This window comes from Scardinius erythrophthalmus, assembly GCF_964197995.2.
Source record: "Scardinius erythrophthalmus genome assembly, chromosome: 21".
Taxonomy (NCBI): domain Eukaryota; kingdom Metazoa; phylum Chordata; class Actinopteri; order Cypriniformes; family Leuciscidae; genus Scardinius; species Scardinius erythrophthalmus.
In genome coordinates this window covers 31320863-31339737 of record NC_138241.1, presented here as the reverse complement: position 1 = coordinate 31339737, position 18875 = coordinate 31320863, and the positions used below count along the sequence as shown (strand labels likewise).

At 36.6% G+C, this 18875-nt stretch overlaps 1 protein-coding gene across 4 annotated transcripts in view; it reads right to left on the bottom strand.

Annotated features, from left to right (window-relative positions):
- Nucleotides 1-166: 166 nt before the first annotated feature.
- The window catches only part of ide (insulin-degrading enzyme), a 29366-nt gene continuing 10657 nt past the window's right edge, over nt 167-18875 (bottom strand). For 2 of the 4 annotated variants that reach the window (XM_081351017.1, XM_081351019.1), the window contains 22 exons: nt 18137-18306; nt 17106-17228; nt 16604-16716; nt 15911-16073; nt 15642-15734; nt 15469-15560; nt 14603-14683; nt 14020-14123; nt 11127-11229; nt 10747-10869; nt 10537-10619; nt 9897-10041; nt 8107-8217; nt 6949-7069; nt 6775-6866; nt 6351-6462; nt 5230-5397; nt 4818-5090; nt 4657-4718; nt 4016-4088; nt 3855-3922; nt 167-3122 (listed from right to left, as the gene is read on the bottom strand). In XM_081351017.1, coding sequence (XP_081207143.1) covers nt 3027-3122; nt 3855-3922; nt 4016-4088; nt 4657-4718; nt 4818-5090; nt 5230-5397; nt 6351-6462; nt 6775-6866; nt 6949-7069; nt 8107-8217; nt 9897-10041; nt 10537-10619; nt 10747-10869; nt 11127-11229; nt 14020-14123; nt 14603-14683; nt 15469-15560; nt 15642-15734; nt 15911-16073; nt 16604-16716; nt 17106-17228; nt 18137-18306 — 2569 coding nt within the window. In that variant the 3' untranslated portion in view covers nt 167-3026. Of the gene's footprint in view, nt 3123-3854; nt 3923-4015; nt 4089-4656; nt 4719-4817; nt 5091-5229; nt 5398-6350; nt 6463-6774; nt 6867-6948; nt 7070-8106; nt 8218-9388; nt 9534-9896; nt 10042-10536; nt 10620-10746; nt 10870-11126; nt 11230-14019; nt 14124-14602; nt 14684-15468; nt 15561-15641; nt 15735-15910; nt 16074-16603; nt 16717-17105; nt 17229-18136; nt 18307-18875 lie in introns of all 4 variants that reach the window. The other 2 variants (XM_081351018.1, XM_081351020.1) reach the window with 1 other exon arrangement.

The window sequence follows — 18875 nt, the reverse complement described above, 5'->3', positions numbered from 1 at the left end:
AGGTGAAGTTGAGCACTAAGTGCAAGGTGTTTTTAATGCAGAATATTTCTTGAAATACCAATTATCTATTAAAAACCCTCCTTTTTTTAATGTTTAACAGGTTTAAGAATGTAAAACAAAATCTTTAGTGCAGATCAAAGACAAAAAAAGATAGACAACAACTGAGTTCATACAATTGTTTAATGATCATAAAACACAGATACACAGCACCATTCCCCAGTGTTCTGTTGCACTTCAAAACCACCTAATAAACTCGACACAAGACGGTCAGCAACTGAAGAACCGTTCCTACCTCACGACTGCAGCTGGGAGCACACAAGCTCAGATTTGAACCGAATGCAACATCATCTTAGACTCATTCATGCAGAGTAATGCTCTTTTGATTTCTTTACTCTAATATTCTGCCTAGTGTTCAACCACAGTATGAGCAAACAACATGTGACATCAGGTTACAGGAAACGGTGAGAACCACAAGCATCGGTTGCAGAACTCGGAGCTGATTCTAGAACAGTTAAAGAGATTTGGGGTGCAACAAATGCTCCAACCGCATGCCAAATGCATCTTTGGATCTGAAAGTAATGTAAAAGTTTACTATCCACAAAATTTAAATAAATACAATAAAGTCACATTTACTCACCCTCAAGTCGTTTCAAAACCTGTATTTTCATCATTTCATGGAACAAAAAGCATCTTTTTTTCCCATAAAATAAAAAGCATGCAGTGACCTAGAGCCAAATGAATGATAGTTCACCCAAAAATGAAAATACTGTCATGACTTATTCACCATCACGTCATTCCAAACCTTTATGAAGCACAAAAGAAGATATTTTGAGAAACGTGTAATGTTGTTTGGAGTGTCAGTCATACAGGTTTGGAATGACATTGAATGGCAGTTTTCATATTTGGGTGAACTAGCCCATAAAAAGGTACCATAAAATCTTGTCCGTGCGCCTGCTTGTGCTACACATTCCCAAAATCGTCTGACGTCGTGAAAGATTTGTGGCGAACAGACAAATTTAATTCGTTATTCACTGAAAATCTTGAACATCATCTTAAAATCTTAAGAGCAGCTGTGATTTTCCATTTATTAATTTTGAATTAACTTGTTTTTATATTCTCATTTTCATTTTAATGTTTAAGGTTTTAGGAATTTTGTGTGCTTTTGTCATTTTTATTAGTTTGCTTTTTTATATTTCCATTTAGATTTATTTTCATTTCAATTTGAGTAATCTTTGTACTTCAACTCATTTCAACATAAATCACAAAGGCAACATTTGCAATTACCCTTTAAGATTTATCTAATATTTATTATTCAGCTTTATTTTTTTAATTGCCGAAAACAATTGAATAGTTTTTGTTTTAGTTAACAATAAAGCTAGTTTAGTCAGTCATAAAGCTATGAATGGCTTCAAAAGACTTGAGTTATGTTCGAGGCTTAAGAATATAGCGCTCAAGTCGTATGGACTACTTTTATGGTTCCTTTTTTAAGAGCTTTACTATCTGATCCTCATTCACTTCTTTTTCCATGAAAGAAAATGTCATACAGGTTTGGAGTGCCGAGAGAACAAATAAAAATCACTGAATTTGCATTACCGGATGAACCATTGCTTTAAATACAAACCACCAAAACCAATGCAGTGAGATGCCTGAGTAAATCCATCTTAGTGGTACAACTATCCCACCTATGAGGCTGATATCAGTTTTTACAGTTTGTTTCGCGAGCAGGATTCATTATTTTGATGGAGGTGGTAGGATGGTCGTTGTGTTTCTAAAAAACAAAAGTGCAGCATTAAAGTTGATTTGATACGCCTGAGTTAAGTCCAGAATTAATCTCAGCAGTAGAAACACAAGTGATGGTCAAGTCTTGGCTAGCACACACCTGAGATGAGGACACACGAGGATTACAGACTAACTTGATGTTCCTGCATCAATGCAGGTGAACTACAGCCTTCACACGTCACGTCTAGTTCTTGTCTAAACTGTTTCCTGAAACCAAGCTCAAACTGTGTCAAGCAAAATGCCAAGTAGAGTTTAAGACACTAGTCAAAGGTCCTGTAAGTCACATTATTGCTTGTGAAGAGTGCATAAATCACAAGTCAAGACATCAGAGATAAAAACAAACCCAGTTAAAGGGGATTTCAGAGTCAGTTTCTCGTAACGACTTCCTGAAATTGTAAATGCCGTCATGTTTCATGTGGATATCGGCGAATTAGATCCAACTGAGCATCTCGAAAAAGACAATCGGCATTATTCACAAAACACAAGATGAACGTAATGGTTCGCAAAACCAGTGGTGCATAAATTGATGCGTTCAATTATGTACTTTTTTTTTTAAATAAAAAAAACAAAACAGTACACAAATTCATATTTCATGAGTAGAATTTGTGTTTCTATTATGACACTGAGTTTGTCAAATAAATCAATATTATGAACCTATGAAGGACAAAGTAACTTAAACAAATGAACATGACATTAAAAATTGTTTATTATATTTCTCAAACCGCAAATAAAATCAAGTTAACCACCTTGCATTTACAACACTATCCTTTAAAGATAAAACTCTGCCAACATGCACAGAAACTAAAAACAACTCAAAGCAAATTGTTTAAATTAAACATTTTAAAAAATGTGCCAGAAAACCTGATCACTGATTAAAATCTTCTTAAGGCCAGTATTTCTTTTCTGGAGAGACACATCTTGATATATTTCACAACAGCCTCTCCAAATGCTCTCATGGTTTTGCTAAACAGTGGTGCAAATGAAATGAACAGCATTTTGAATGAAACCGAATGATGAAAAAGTGTCGTCGTGGCCAGCGAGTGATTCCTATATTATATAGGGATACAAATTTCTTGACAGAAGCAATATGAATCAAACACTGTATTTTTTCTAACTAAAAATGTCGCAAGCACCACTGTTGTGGCCCTGCCTGCTCACACGCACACAAACACACACTCACACAAACAAACGGACAACGATGTTACTGGCTCCATAATTGGGCGTCTCTGACAATCCCATGGTGCTGGTCACAGTTTGGCAGCCATGAAGTTGATGTGAGGTTTGGTGAGAGGGAACAGCGGCAGACTCCTTTTGAATTCGGTCATATCCTGAACTAATGATGGCTGAAAACACACACAGAGCAAGACAATGAGTGAACTATATTTTGACATCTATAAAGAAAAAGTGAGTGGTGCTTGGCCACACAACACTTCCCGTCATAATGCTAGGGGGTGTTGCTAGTTATTTATGAAAAAAAAAAAATTATATATATATTTCTGCTCACCAAGGCTGCATTTATTTGAACTAACAGCAATATTGTGAAATATTATTACAATATAAAATAACTATTGTCTATTTTAATGCAATTTAAAAGTAGTTTATTCCTGTGATGACAAAGCTGAATTTTCAGCATCATTACTCCAGTCTTCAGTGTCACATGATCCTTCAGAAATCATTCTAATATGATGATTTGCTCCTCAAAAAACATTTCTTCTTCATATTATCATCATCATCATCAATGTTGAAAACAGTTGTGCTGCTTAATATATTTGTGGAAACTGTGATATATTTTTTTCCAGATTCTTTAATGAGCAGAAAGTAAAAAAAAAAGCATTTTTTTTTTAAATAGAAATCTTTGTATTATAAAATGTCTTCACTGATCAATTAAATGCATTCTTGCTGAATAAAAGTATTAATTTCTTTAAAAATATATATCTTACTGACCACAAACATTTGAACAGTAGTTTACAACAATCATCTAATATTTGTAAAAAAAAAAAAAAATAAAAAAAAAAATAATATTGCATAAACCCACATTGGACCACCACTACTGTACATATACATCTATGCAGTACCTGAGGAAGTGAGGGGGCAGGAGCCAGATTGACATCATTTTGAGCAGGAAACTCTCCAACCACTGGACCTGAAGGAAACACATGGCAGAAATAAATGAATCTGTCCAGCTGCATCAGTCAGTCCAATCAAAATGTCTCAGCCTCATTGTGTCAGTACTCACAGGAGTCCATCTCTCTAGACAGCACATGCACGGACACCTTGTGTCTTCTGGGGGCATCGATGGCCAACAAGTCCTGGAGAGAATAAACATGACAATCAAACCACATGACAAGATGAGGAATTGGGCTTTTGGAGACCTCACAAATAAATTAGCATTTGCAAAGTGAGCTGTTTATTGAAATTCATACACAATTCACAAAATAATTCAAGTATAGATTAGATTTATAGATAATTTCTGCCTTAGATGTGCTTTTTATTTATGCAAATAAATAAATAAATAAAAGCTAACTAATTTTTTTTTTTTATATTAAAAAAAGCCTCCAGCATGTAATGGACAGCAATAGCGTATCTTGGTCCTTTTTTGCATTTATTTGCATAATGAATTGTGATTGGTCTATTTATCAGGCATCAACAAAAGGTGTTACATTGTGACAAAAAAAACAAGATGTGTCGAAGCAATTGCAAAATGCAAATTTTTATTTACACAGAACAAAGTCTGAATTCTAAGCTTAAATATTATTATTTTGCTACCTTGCAAGCACTGGAATTTTATTCAGGAATACAAATTTAATTGATAAAAAAAAAAAAAAAAAAAAAAACACCTTGGTTTTAGAGTGATAATGTGTTCAGATCATCACTAACCCTGTAAAACTGCATAATGTGGTCCTTAGTCAATGTCTTCAGGTAAGCCACTTCAATATTATCTAAACAAGGCAAGAAAATCAAGGAAAAACACATTAAAACTTCACAGATACTTCACGCAGAGTACAAGTTCATTTCAACAGCTAAATAACAACTCTCACCCCTGTCAAAGTTATACTGTTGGGAGATGATCTCTCCCCAGTACTTGGCACACTCGGCCGCCAGCTTCTTGGGTTTGTCGAGACGGCGAATGGTCAGTGCCTGGATGTGTTTCTGAAACGCTTCCTCTCCCATCTCCTCCACACTCTTCTCCATGGTCTTGAGGAAGGCCTCCACACGAGACTCCAGGTAGTGAGGAGCTTTTTCAGACTGGATGATGAAACGCAGACCCTGCACCCCATTGGCCCTGCGAGGGCCGCTGAACACAATGTAACCTGGACACAGGCAGAAATAAATGATGTTCTTAAGATCGGTTTGATCAATAGGACGAGCTTGGAGTTTTATCCTATAACCACATCATTAGATGCACACACACACACAACTGAGGACATTTCCCATGAGTGTTTGTGTTACCCAGCTGTTCTTTGGTGCGTAGCGTGTTGAAGCATGGCTCAGAGATGATTTGACAGAAGAGCTCCAGCAGCATGTTCTCATGGGTGTTCTGCATGTCCGTCTGATAGTAAATCTCGATTCCACAGTTATTATGGACATCGTTCTTCTGCTGGTAAACATACCAACCACCTGATAACCACAGAGAACTGGACTTAAACACAAGAACCATGACAAACACACACACAACAAACACATCATAGACCGCAAATTACACACCACAGATTCAGGTTTAACACCAGAGTTGTAATTTCTTTGTAAGTTTCTTCCTATGAAGATGCATTTAATTAAAAAAATAAAATAAAGTAAGACTTTTAAAAAACACAATATTTTTCTTAACTCTACAATTGTATTAAATATATCTGTCAGATAATAATGAATGGTTAAGAAAGAGGTTAAGTTTAGATTTTGTTTTAGATTTGAAGTCCAAAGGACCTTTCACTATTAATTACTCGTCTATATGAATCTGTATAATGATATAAATGGTTTAAAAGTTCGGAGTCAGTAAGTTAATTTTTTTAAAGAAATAAATATAAACAAATATTTATTAAAAATATAAATTTATTAAATTCAGCAAAGATGCATCAAATTGATTAAAACAGACAAGTTATAATTCTCATTTCAAATAAATGCTTTCTATTCAAAGAAAAATAAATTCAGCATGGTTTCCACAAAAACATTAAACAGCACAACTGTTTTCAACTTTGATAAGAAATATTCCTTGAGCAGCAAATCTGCATATTATAATAATTCCTGAAGGATCATGTGACACTGAGGACTGGAGTAATGATGCTGAAATTTCAGCTTTGCATTGAATTACATTTAAAAATATATTAAAACGGTTATTTTAAACTGTAATAATATTTCACAATATTACTGTTATACTGTATTTATCATCAAATAAATGTAGCCTTGGTGAGCAGATGAGACTTCTTTAAAAAAACATTTTAAAGAGACCAAACTTCTGAACAGTAGTGTATATTGTATATGTGGATACAAAGCTCAGAGTTGGAGAAAAGCTGTGTGTGTGTGTCTGTGTGACCAGCTGAGATGTTGCATTTAAGTTTGTGGTGCTAGGCACTTACCGTCAGGTACCTGCACTTCCCTGTAGCGTATCAGCTGACTCGGCAGCAGGGGTTTAGTGTGAGCATGCTCAATGAGAGTGTCCTCCAACATTTGCATCATGCCCAGAGCAGACTGGAGACAACAGGCAGAAACTGCTTATCACTAACTATGACATGGTGTAATGTTAGATTTTGCTTTCATGATCATGATGGGTTAATGTGTGAGCTACTTCGATGAATCTTCAGTCAGCTCATATACATAGATATATACAGATTTCAGTCACATTATGTATATGTTATAACAAAAACAAGACGTGTAACCACTCAAACCTCCAAGGTTTTGTCTGAATCACAGCTTATTACAGGAATAATTTCAATCTGTCCGGACACAAACCTCTCTTTCCCCCCTGCCTTTTCTCTAAGAGAAATTATTTTTAAAACAAACCTGTTTGGTAATGTTGCCATGCAGCAGGGCTTCAATGTGTAACCGTGACAACAGCTGCGGTATGAATGCCTTCAGGCGAGGTAACGTCACATCTGAGAAACACATTCACAGCATGAACACACATGGAGGAGACCACAGCACTCGTATTGACAGAGCAATGAAAGAGTGTCGCACCATCCAGAGAGTCTCTGAGTTCATCTTTGGTCCAGGCCACCTCAGTCATGAGGAGCCGCAGGTAATACATGGCGTGCTGGTGAGGCTGCTCAGCGCGGAAATTATTCAGAGACCTCATGTACTGAAAAAAAAAAAAAACTTTTACAGTTACAGACTAAGCCAATTTCTCTTGGTGTTTGGATCTGTATATGATAACCAGGCCCAGGTGGAATCCACAGATAATTCTGTATCATTTCTTTTGGGGAAATTCTTGGTAAAAACATGATGAAATGGTGTTAAGAGACTAAATGTTAGTCGGTGAGACGAGGCTAAGTCAACCAAATTTTAATTACTTGGATAGTCGCAGAAAAAAAAAAAAAACTCCACAGGAATTGGCGAAGTCATGCAGTGACAGATTGTTAACACGGCTGGTCCATGTGGTGATTATGTCAGGCAGGAAATCAAAATGTTTGTTCATCGACCTCAAACATGGTTTATTTGAAACATGCATGTAGTAGCCAAATGTTCTCTAACATTAATGTTAACCTGGATAAATGTGCGCCGTTATTAGGCGCATATCCAAGTGTTTGTGGGAAGTGTGGAAGCTAAATCAGTAGTGCATGACATGCTTAACTTAACATGCATCTCTCTATAGGGGCATCCAGTATACTGTGGAGATGAGTTAACGTCGTCAACTTCATCTTTGCAGCTGACACGGATGCAAAAAATACTAGTTTATTAATGAATTATGTTCAAACGGTCTCCTTTTTGCTTTTGCCGGGGCTTTATGTGCACTTGAGCACTTAATTCAGATTTTAAAAGCTCGTTATTATGATTAAGTATTGTAAGTAATGTTAATGTATTGCAAGTCAAGGTTACATTTTCTTTCTCAGCCCTGAAACTCAAACCATTTTCTGATGCCACCCCTCCAGTAAATATTTAAGTAATTAAAGTAACATAAACGTGTGACTAGTCGACAAATGGCTTAAATGAAAGACTACTAGTCGACTAGAAAAGTCTTTAGTCAGGGTCAGCCCTAGTTAAGAGGAGCTGAAAGCACAATGAAATTAGACTAAATAAATTACAAATAAACTACTGTGGAAATCTGCAGATTCCTTTGAGCGTAGTTTGTATTATCTCTTCTTTATTCTTAGGAGTGTGTTTGTGTATGTGTCTCACCGCTTCCTTAATGATATCAAATCGCTTCTCATCAATCTCAAATGTGGCCATTTTCTCCATGATCTTCTTCAGCAGGATGTGTTGTTTGTCACTATAACCCTTCACTGACAGCTGACGCACAAAGACAACAGCCATGAATATGCATTAAAATGAGTGATAAAAACAGCTCAAGAACAGACTTTCATCATCTTTACAATTGTGAAATGACATTAAAATGGAAGACACTGAGAGCACAGGACAGATGCAGAATAACAACTACAAAGTTTCAAGTTAAGTGTTACATCTTCAGACAGCCAATGCAGTGCATTCACTGTGATGAATGTGTATGCAAACAATAAGGAGTAAGTGAATCACACAGCAAGTGAGGTTAGGAACAGCCCAGCTTTGCCACGTCATCCAAACCTTAATCACCCCGTTTACCGCTGTTATTAACATCCATCTCGGTTGATCCTATCCAGTGATGGGGAAGCTACAGGTCAAGTAGTTGAAACAGTCAAGTTACCCATTAAGGCAATACACTACAGGCAAAATAGTTTTATGCACTAGTCAATTTTGTGATTTTGGGCTATTTTCCTACCATATAATGTCTTTCAGAACAGTGAAAAGAAAACATCTAAAATTGTTGTTTATTTTATTACACTTTTTCTATTTGCATCTGTAAGTTTCAAACACGATTTTTCTATTTGCATCTGTAAGTTTCAAACACGATTTTTCTATTTGCATCTGTAAGTTTCAAACACGATTAATTTATTGGTTTAATTTTAATGCGGTAAGCGGTTAATGTAGAGTATATTTAAAAATACTAGGCATGTTAGTGTACTAGGCATGTTATGTTTAAATGTATGCAAGCACAAGAGCTTCAAAAGAGGGAAAGATATTTTGCAAATAGACTTTAGTCTGTTCCTTGCACAAATCTATCAAATGTATACAAGAGAATTTAAATAAATGGCACCAGTCATATGGACTACTTATAAGGTGCTTTTCGGAGGTCATTTTATTTTTGCAGCTTGACACATATAAACTGTCTCTGTTTATTGTATATTTTTGTTTTGTTCTTTTGGGCATATACCATTACAAACACCTAAACCCAGCACAAAATACAATTACCCTGAACAGTACCCAAGCAGACTGACCAGAGACAGATATTTTGAAGGCGTAACATTCCATCACTCTGCAGAAAGCAGAAGAAAGCGACTGGCACACTCAAAAGCCACAAGCTCCGCCCTTCACCCAATAGACCACCCCTCTCTCCAAAGGGGGAGGGGCTTATCACCATACTTACAAGGATGGCATTCATTCCCGAGGCTATGCCATAGACCAACCCTGCCAGGCGGGCTGCATATGTATACTCTCTCAAATCATCCTTCAACAACCTGAGAAACAGGTAAGTCATGTTGCAGTGCAGCGGGTCTGCATATAGGTAGCGACTACCATGATGGAAAAAAGAAAAAAGGGAGGGGGAAATAGAACAAATGGAGTGATATTTGTATGGAAGGGTCATGACAAAACAAAAAGAAACGGATTGAGAGGGACCACAGACAGAGTATGAATATGCAGCCTCAGCTCCGGCACTAGTCTAAAGCTAGTCTATTGCTACTAATACATACGCAGAAAAAACAAAAAGGAAAGAATGAGAAGAGTTTGCTGTTGTGTAAAAGCCACAAACAAAGCTACATTTGGGGTTACTATTACAAAGACAGAAACCACTGGTAGTCACTTGTTTGTACGTGAAGTTGGACTGTCTTCCTCACAGGAAGAGCATGTGGCGAGGGGGATATTAGCATACTTACATACATCCCATAGACGGTATTTTGAAGGTCATAGCTCAGGCCGGCTAGCTCGGCTGCATATGCATACTCGTTCAGGGAGTCCTTGAGCAGCTCAAGGTACAAATACGCCATGTTACAATGCAACGGGTCCACGTACGCAAACGGGCTGTGGAAAGAACGTGAGTGATAAACCCTGTCTTTAAAAAGTTCTCTGAAGTATTAATTGTTTCTTAATGGTATAGAGTAGTTAAAGCAGAATTTAACAGGAATAAAAATAAATTAGCATTTCAATGACTTTTAAAATGAGTATAAAAAGTATAAAAAGTATAAAGCAAAATAGGCTGACACCACTGCAAGAAAAAAAAAAAAATATCAGTAAAACCATTTTTTCATAACATTCAAGTAATTTGGGTGGATCTCACGACACTTGTCAAAAACATGTCTGGATCATATTTCACGTTAAAATCAAATTATATTTATTTTATTATACAACTATATATTTTGCATATGAAAAACAATTAAACCTACTTTTGAAAGATTTCATCCTCTTGCCACAAATGACAATTTAGCACCCTCCCACTAATTGTTGTCACAGTTATGCAAATTATGAAAAAAATAAAAGAAAAACATCATTGCAAAGTTTTTAATTTGTTAAACCTACCTGAAAAACTCAAAGTTTAAACAAGCCTTGGGCAGGAAAAACTTGTCATCCTGTTTGAACCAAACTTTGCTCATTGCAGTATCCTAAAAAAAAAAAGGGAACAAAGAAAAGCCAGATGACCCGATGCTTGCAAGTGTGAGAGACTATCAGATATTCGATTAAAGTTGCTCAAAGTGTAACCTGTACAATACGAGTTCCAGCAAAACATACCTTTATCAAGGTGGGGGCAGATGGGGAATCCTTCTCTAGAGGGTAAATCTCAAAGTTTGTTGGGATGAATTCATTCTTCATTGGCAGTTTGAACTTTCCATTGAGGTCTGCCTTTAGCCATTTCTGAAACACACAAAAAAAAAAAAAGGAAACAATGATTTTTATTCTTCAAATAATTGAAATTACAGTAAACCACTTAAAATGAATCTGCTTATTGATGGTCATAGTAAAGTAGCGGTTAAGAGACTAATTAGCACAAGGCCAGTCTCCTTTGATCATAATGCTCATAGTACATGGATCATCCATTCAACTTTTTGAGTTTCCCATCCAGACCATTTCCCATTAGTCTAAGTTCTGAATGAAAATCAAATGCGTCTCACCTTAATAACCTCATCAGTAATGGCTTCCTGTTTATACTGCGTGCCGTACCACTCCTCAGTCCGGTCCGTCTGTCCTTCAAATGATTTGGAGACAACAGCGACCCTAAAAAAAAAAAAACGAAGCCAGAAGAATTGAGGATCACTGCACTAGACAGGGCATGACACCATCCATTTCTCATGACTCCCTAGGGGAAAATGGGCAGGGCAATTTTGATTTTATCAGATCTCAGGCTCTGTAAATAGATTGGGAATTATGGTCATTACATCAATCAAAGGTTCGAGTTTCCCGGAGCTTCTCAATCTGCTGTGCAGGGCTCTAGATCAATGCACCATTTCTGGACAATTTAGACCGCCATGATCGATAGAGAACTTTTGGAACAATGACATGCTATTCTGGACGCTCCTGCATCAATCAATTGCATAAGAGAGCCCAGAATAGGTTTTGTCTAAAAACCGCGAACACTCCTTTCCAAAATTAGTCCAAATCACACAAGATTACCAGCAGGATACTGCAGTCTCAGACCATTCACTCACTGTCTGATGCTTAGTGCACACAAAAACAGCAAGTGCTTTCTCAATCTGGCAAGCTTTAATTTGATTGGTGCTACACCTTTTCCAGCACTCAGGGTGCACAGATTTGATCAGCCTTGCAGGAAATAAAAGTGGCGTTTACAAAAGTACAGGGTTGCTCCAATGCGCACTTCTGAGAAAGAACTAGATACTGGATTTGGCAAAATTTGACATTCATGAGCACTTAAACGTTCACTTAAAAGTAATCAGTATACACAAATGTTCATTTTGATTAAAATGTATGGTAACACTTTAGTTTAGGGTCCAATTCTCACTATTAACTAGTTACTTATTAGCATGCAAATTACTAGGATATTGGCTTACTAACTACTGGCTTACAACTACCTTTCTAACTATTAATAAGCCGTAATTTGCAATTTATTGAGGCAGAAAGTCATAGTTAATAGTTAGTTAATAGTGAGAATTGGACCCTAAAGTGTGACCAAATTAATTTATGTCTAAAGGTAATTTCAAAGTTAAAAGGTAATTTTGATTTTTCGATAAACCCACAGCTAAATTACACAATAACTGTGGTTGGTCACTTTAAAGGATTAGTTCACTTTTAAAAAAACTTTTGCTGATAATTTACTCACCCCCATGTCATCCAAGATGTCCATGTCTTTCTTTCTTCAGTCGAAAAGAAATTAAGGTTTTTGATGAAAACATTTCAGGATTTTTTTCCATATAATGGACTTCAATGGGCCCCAAACGGTTCAAGGTCCAAATGACAGTTTCAGTGCAGCTTCAAAGGGCTTTAAACGATACCAAACGATGAATAAGTGTCTTACCTAGCGAAACAATCGGTCATTTAAAAAAATAAATAAAAAAGTTATAGTTTTATAAGCACACATGCTCACCTTGCTCTGTTCTGTGATGCGCATTCGTGACGTCATCTAATACGCAATTACGTTGAAAAAGGTCACGCTTGACGTAGACAGAAGTACCGAGTCAGTGTTTACAAATGTGCGGAAGGAGGACCATATACAGATACACATTCAAATGACTTTGTGTCAGTTTATCGTTTAAAATGCCCATTTCGTGTGCGTATCCTGGGTGTTTTAATATTAAAAAGCCTAAAAGAAAATTTCAAGCGTGACCTTTTCAACGTAATTGCGTATTACATGACGTCACGAACGCGCATCACAGAACAGAGCAAGGCGAGCATTTGTGTTTATAAAACTATAACTTTATTTATTTATTTTTGAAAAGACTGATCGTTTCGCTAGATAAGACCCTTATTTATCGTCTGGTATCGTTTAAAGCCCTTTGAAGCTGCACTGAAACTGTCATTTGGACCTTGAACCGTTTGGGGCCCATTTAAGTCCATTATATGGAAAAAATATCCTGAAATGGTTTCATCAAAAACCTTAATTTCTTTTCGACTGAAGAAAGAAAGACATGGACATCTTGGATGACATGGGGGTGAGTAAATTATCAGCAAAAGTTTTTTTTAAAGTGAACTAATCCTTTAAATATGGTTCAGATGGTCTCTACCTGTCTAAGTTGGCAGTTCTTGGCCAGAAAAAGCTAGATCAGATTTTATGCTGATAGCCAAATGTCTGGCTGTGTGAGACTACGGCCTTCTAGTGTTGCAGTACTTTCAGAAAGGTCAGCGGTATAGTTAAATCACCAAGAAATATATGACAAGCAGCAAAGCACCAGCTCTGAAGTCAAAGTCTTTGTCTTGATCTGAATAGTTTGGAAATACCAAGACAAAATGAAATATAGGAACCCTACAAGTTCTTCCATCCCCAAAACAACATGAGAGCAACAATGGTAGGGTTGAGATCTACTTCAAACAGAGGGAAAAGGCTCTTTTAAAGCTGAAAAGGAAATTGAATTTGAAAGCCTTCATCACATTGGTGAGAATCTGAAGTGGGATTCTAACAAACACAGCAAGAAGATTCAGCTTCAAACACTTCAAAAACATAAAAAGACTAGCAATCTGAGCCCAGTTTAGCCCTTAGCAGCAATGCATTAAAGAAGCTGATGTTTGCTTTGCACATGTTCAAATATAAAGCTCCTTCAGAGGGTCTTTGAAGAGAGTGGCCAATGGATGGACATCTGTGTTAAACTAATCTCATCCTGAGGGGACAATAAACTTCTTTTAGGTCCATCCACAGGTGCAACACCAATGACATTGTTTCAGTTTAATATTTGGGATTAGTGATTTGAACGAACCCCAAATCCTAAGAGCAATAGTAATATATCCTTGACAACCACCAAAATAACATAATTCAGAGTGCTTTCTTTTACAGGTTATGCACATAAAAGTGTGTATACATGTAATAAAACAGAAAGAAGTCCTTGTATGTGTGCTCACCTGACATTCTCCGGCCTCAGTTTATCAAGCACCATCTCGATGAGATCTGGCTTGAACTCCTCCAGTAAATATTCTGCAGCTAAGATTTCCTCCAGCGGATAGTACTGACACACAGAAAGGTGATTTCAGCATCACACACAGAAACGGGGTATATGTTGTGCTCTCAATAAATATCTGATCTTTTCATAACCAATAGTAAATTTATAGATTTACTTTAAATATTTGATTTAAACGCACTGCATCCCACAATACAATGCACACAATGTTAAATATCAAATGTGACAAATGATCAAGAAGCAATAACAAAAGTTATTAACATCCTTCTTGAAGAAAAGATTACATCAAATTAGTGCTTAAAAATAAAAATTCTAAATAGCTATTGTCTTATGTTCCTCAAGGCAAATGTTCAATTTGAAATAGACAGAATACTGTATTGTATTCAGTACACTAGTATTCCATACCAAACAAAATATTTAACACCAGCTATGATTTCCTGACAATACAGAGCAGCACCCTGATGACACAAGCACCTGTAACCATGGTGACAACCTTTTAAAGTATTTTTAATGAGAGAGACACCTACATGCAGTAGTCCAGCCACTTTAGACGTGTATCCACGAGGACGTTCCTTATCCTTGAATCTGAAAGCCACAGTGTTCAAATCCTGCAAAAACAAAAATGTAGAGACAAATCAGTCATGTCCCAACGACCAAGCTTCATGGTTCCATTGTCATGAGCATGCGAAAATTCACCTGGTGTTTTGTCATAGAGGTTTGGAAACCCATTCATTGATAATGAATTTTAAATTATTGGGTGAACTAGCCCTTCAGTTTTATTTTTCCCCAAAGTCCATGTTTTCCATTTTATTTGATCTGAATTCTATTATTAATGGTTTAATAATTCTCAAATAACCAGAAAGGATGGCTAATCAATTGAATTCATAAATGTTTTTATGAATAATTAAACATTTTAACAATAATAGGTCCCTATGAATTTACCCTCCAGAAATTCTGCATTGTTAATTTTTTCTGGATTCTGTATTTTATGATGTAATGATCAAATGAATGCATAAAACCATTTGATTTTATTTTTTATTTTTTTTGCAAACAGGGCTGCACAAGAAAGGTTTTACAGTGTGAATTAAAACAGGCGAATAATTGTGTGATATTCCTAAAAGTATAATGTTTAAATAAACTGAATTCTTATTGTTAATACTTTGAGAAGTACATTCCATTGCTCAATAGTAATATATTTGTAATTTCTTTTGACAATAGTTTTATCAAATGAAATGTACAGACATACTTTTGATTTATTGATACATTTTTTTTAAAAAGGTGACATTCCATGTTATACACCAAATTTGGTTTTCATGACTGAATTCCACGATTCCGTCAGCTTTTTCTACATCATGGAAATCATAGGGCCCTACTTTAACAAGAATGTTCATACCTTGCACTCCTGAAAGACCCACTCTTGAGGGCCCTCCGTCCGCAGCTTCTGAATGTACTGGAACATGTGGAAGATGATATCCTCGACATGCACTAAAGACAGAAAATACAGCATAAACAATCAAAAACATACTGACCAGCACAAATAGACACAAAAACACTCTAGGTCCTTACACAGCCCCTCTTCAGTCAAATCCACATTAATTATGAAGAACATGAATCCTCTGGCTCCTTCTTTCTGGCCTCCGACTAGCGTGTTCACCCATCCTGAAGAGAGACAAAGTGCATCCATGAACAACACACAGCTAAGAACGAAAATATATGGATCCAAGCTAGTGTTTTACAAGTCCAATGCTATGTTCGATTCTTAAGTCACAAGTTACTTAATTTTTTATTTTTTATCATTTAGGAACTTAAAGCTAAATCTATCTTTCCTGACAAACCTTTAGATTTGAGCTCCGACAAAAGACTCCCTGGACCCTCATGTCCGATCAGATGGCCCAGATAATGACCAGGATTTGATTTGTAGTACTTCTGCAGGTCGGGGATGGGGAAGGTCACGTATAAGTTTCTAATGTCCTTGATAGGCACGACTTTATAAAATTGCTGTGGGGGAAGAGAGAAGGAATGAAGATGAGTCAAGAAAACAGTAGCAGTGGCAACAACTGTTTTCAGCACTAATAATAATAATAAGAAATGTGAAGAAATGTTTCTTGAGCACCAAATTCAGCCTATTAGAATGATTTCTGAAAGGATCATGTGACACTGAAGATTGGAGTAATGATGCTGAAAATTCAGCTTTGATGAAAATTATATTAAATTGCAATGATAATTTTACAATATAACTGATTTTTTGTATTGTATTCTGTATTTCTGATCAAATAAATGTAAGTATAAGAACCGTCTTTTAAAAAACATTAAATATTATTAACCCGACACTTTTGAACAGTACTGTATAATATTACAGTTTATACATGGCTTGGTTGAATTCTAATGTAGAATGCGGTCTGTTATTTCTTGATAAAGGTTGTATTCGCTATAACAACCGCCTCGTTCTACATTATCCCTTACATAGCATTTCCATAGCAGGTTTAGGGTGTATTCTGTATTGTGCAGAATTAGGGCTTAGATCTCACCCTCAGGTGTTCCTCCTGGAAAGGGTGTGTTGGGAATTCTGGGATAGGGACATTCTTGTTCTCCACCTCTCCAAAAAGTTTCACCACCATTGATGTCAAATCATCCAGCGTCTCTGTCAAAGTGTGTCAGACACAACGTTAAACCCAGAATGAAAGCACTTCATCTCTGCACCCTTCAGAATACGTTCTAGTCTGTGCAAAAACAAACTATGAATCATTCAACAGAATGACAAAGAACAAGGAAGATCTCATGAAAGATTCAGCATCAGACTGAGACCGAACTGAGAAATCTGCTGTGCACTGCATGGAGATCACTGATCATTGCCTTTACTGTCAGCTACATTTATGTACAAAACTTGATTCAGATTTTTTTTTATTTTTTTTTTATTAAACAGTGCATGTGAACATCTGGAAGACTGAAATGAGGAAAAATGTTCTTCACCCACTAGTGAGTTCAAAATGTAAGAAAATTATTTTAACGGATTTGTGGCAGGTGACTGACCTCTGCCCAGCACACACAATCCCATCAGATTGGAGGAGTAGTAGGTGGAGTGAAACTTGAGCAGCTCCTCACGGATATCGATGCCCTGCTGAGACGGCCTTGTCTCAAGGGTTAACTTATTGCCTAAACAAAAGAGACATTCACAAAAAAACACTAATTAGTGGAAACAAACCTGCATGGACAAGAAAGTAATTAAAAAAAGTCAATAGCCATTTAACAGTTTGTACCAAGGGACGAAGGCAACTTTAAATTCACACAAACGGCTGCAGAATGTGCAGACCTGCCAGAATCAAATTGTGATGGAGAAGAAAATTAACCAGTGTTCGTTTTAGTGTGGCCATATGAATTCAAGCCAAGATCTGAGGATGACTGTTCTGATGAAGTGGCCCATGGACATCTTCAGGACAATTTTGTATTTCTGAGCTACTGCTGTACCATTAAGATCAATGGTAGATGGTACTTAATTTAGAATGAGCAGGCATTCTTATACTGGGGACATTATATTGGACCAAAAATTGCATTACATCAATAAATAGATTTCAATACAATACAATACAATATTTATTTATAAAGCACATTTAAAAACAACCAAGGCTGACCAAAGTATTTCAATAGGTTTGATAGCATGTTCTTTTAACAACACAGAAACGCTGATTTAATTACCAATAAACATTTGTTTGCAAGCATTAATTTTATCAAATAAACACGTTTTTCTCTGAATGGTGCTGGTTAATACAAGGGTAAAGTACAGAACAAACCACTTTTTTAAGAGCAAGCAAGCCTTATATAACTCAAGGCCGCCACCATCTGGCTATTCTGAGCACAGATAAATCTTCTCAGAGTAGATTACGCTAAATCGATTTAGACATTATTCTCCAGCTTTCTATTGTCCTTCACTGAGAATGAAGTATAGACAGCTTTTACAGTACCCAATGGGGGAGGGGGAAAGCATGTTTCAAATGATCTTAGGACTGAAAGGACAATATCTACATGAAAGATGCCATCAAATTAGATGTGCAGTATTTCCATACCAGTGCCAAACTTGCTAAAAGGGTGTTTGGGGTTCCCAGTGGCTTTCTCCAACTGAAACAGCCTCCATGCGTCATTCATGAGGTTCTTCTCATGTTCTGAATCCACTGCGTTCACCTCTCGGTCCTTACAGCTCTCATCAAACAGAGGACAGAGGAAGAACTGGGAAAACCTGGGATGACAAAGTCAAACGCCATTTAATGCACTGCTTGATAAAGTTCTATTACACAGTCAATGTCAGCTTACAGCTGCAGAACTCTCCATGTTCCTGTTAAAAATCATTTGAATAAACAGAATCTGATCTTAAAAGCATGCAAAGACACGAATGGCAACTGCCATGCAAATAAACATACTTCGTTACTAAGATTAGGGCCCTGTCCCAAATGGCACACTTTATGTGCACTTGCAGTCTTACAATACTGTAGGGCAGGGGTCAACAACAGATAATATCTGGCCCCCGCCCAGAGCTCAAGTTCTGAGAGACATTCAAATGAGTCTGTGGATCGCTTCGTTGCGATAAAGACACACCGGCTTTGCATTCACAAAACTAGGTAGGATGAACGCATAGTTGTCTTTCCATTCTTCTTTGTATGCCCTATTTTAAATGTTAACATCACTCTGCACACGACGTAATAGCGTACCTCCAGCACGCAAACAATTAAAAACAAACGCAGTTTAGTACGCGAGGATGCCATGGAATAATTCTGAGTGTAAAAGTATTACACCATATACACCAAAGTA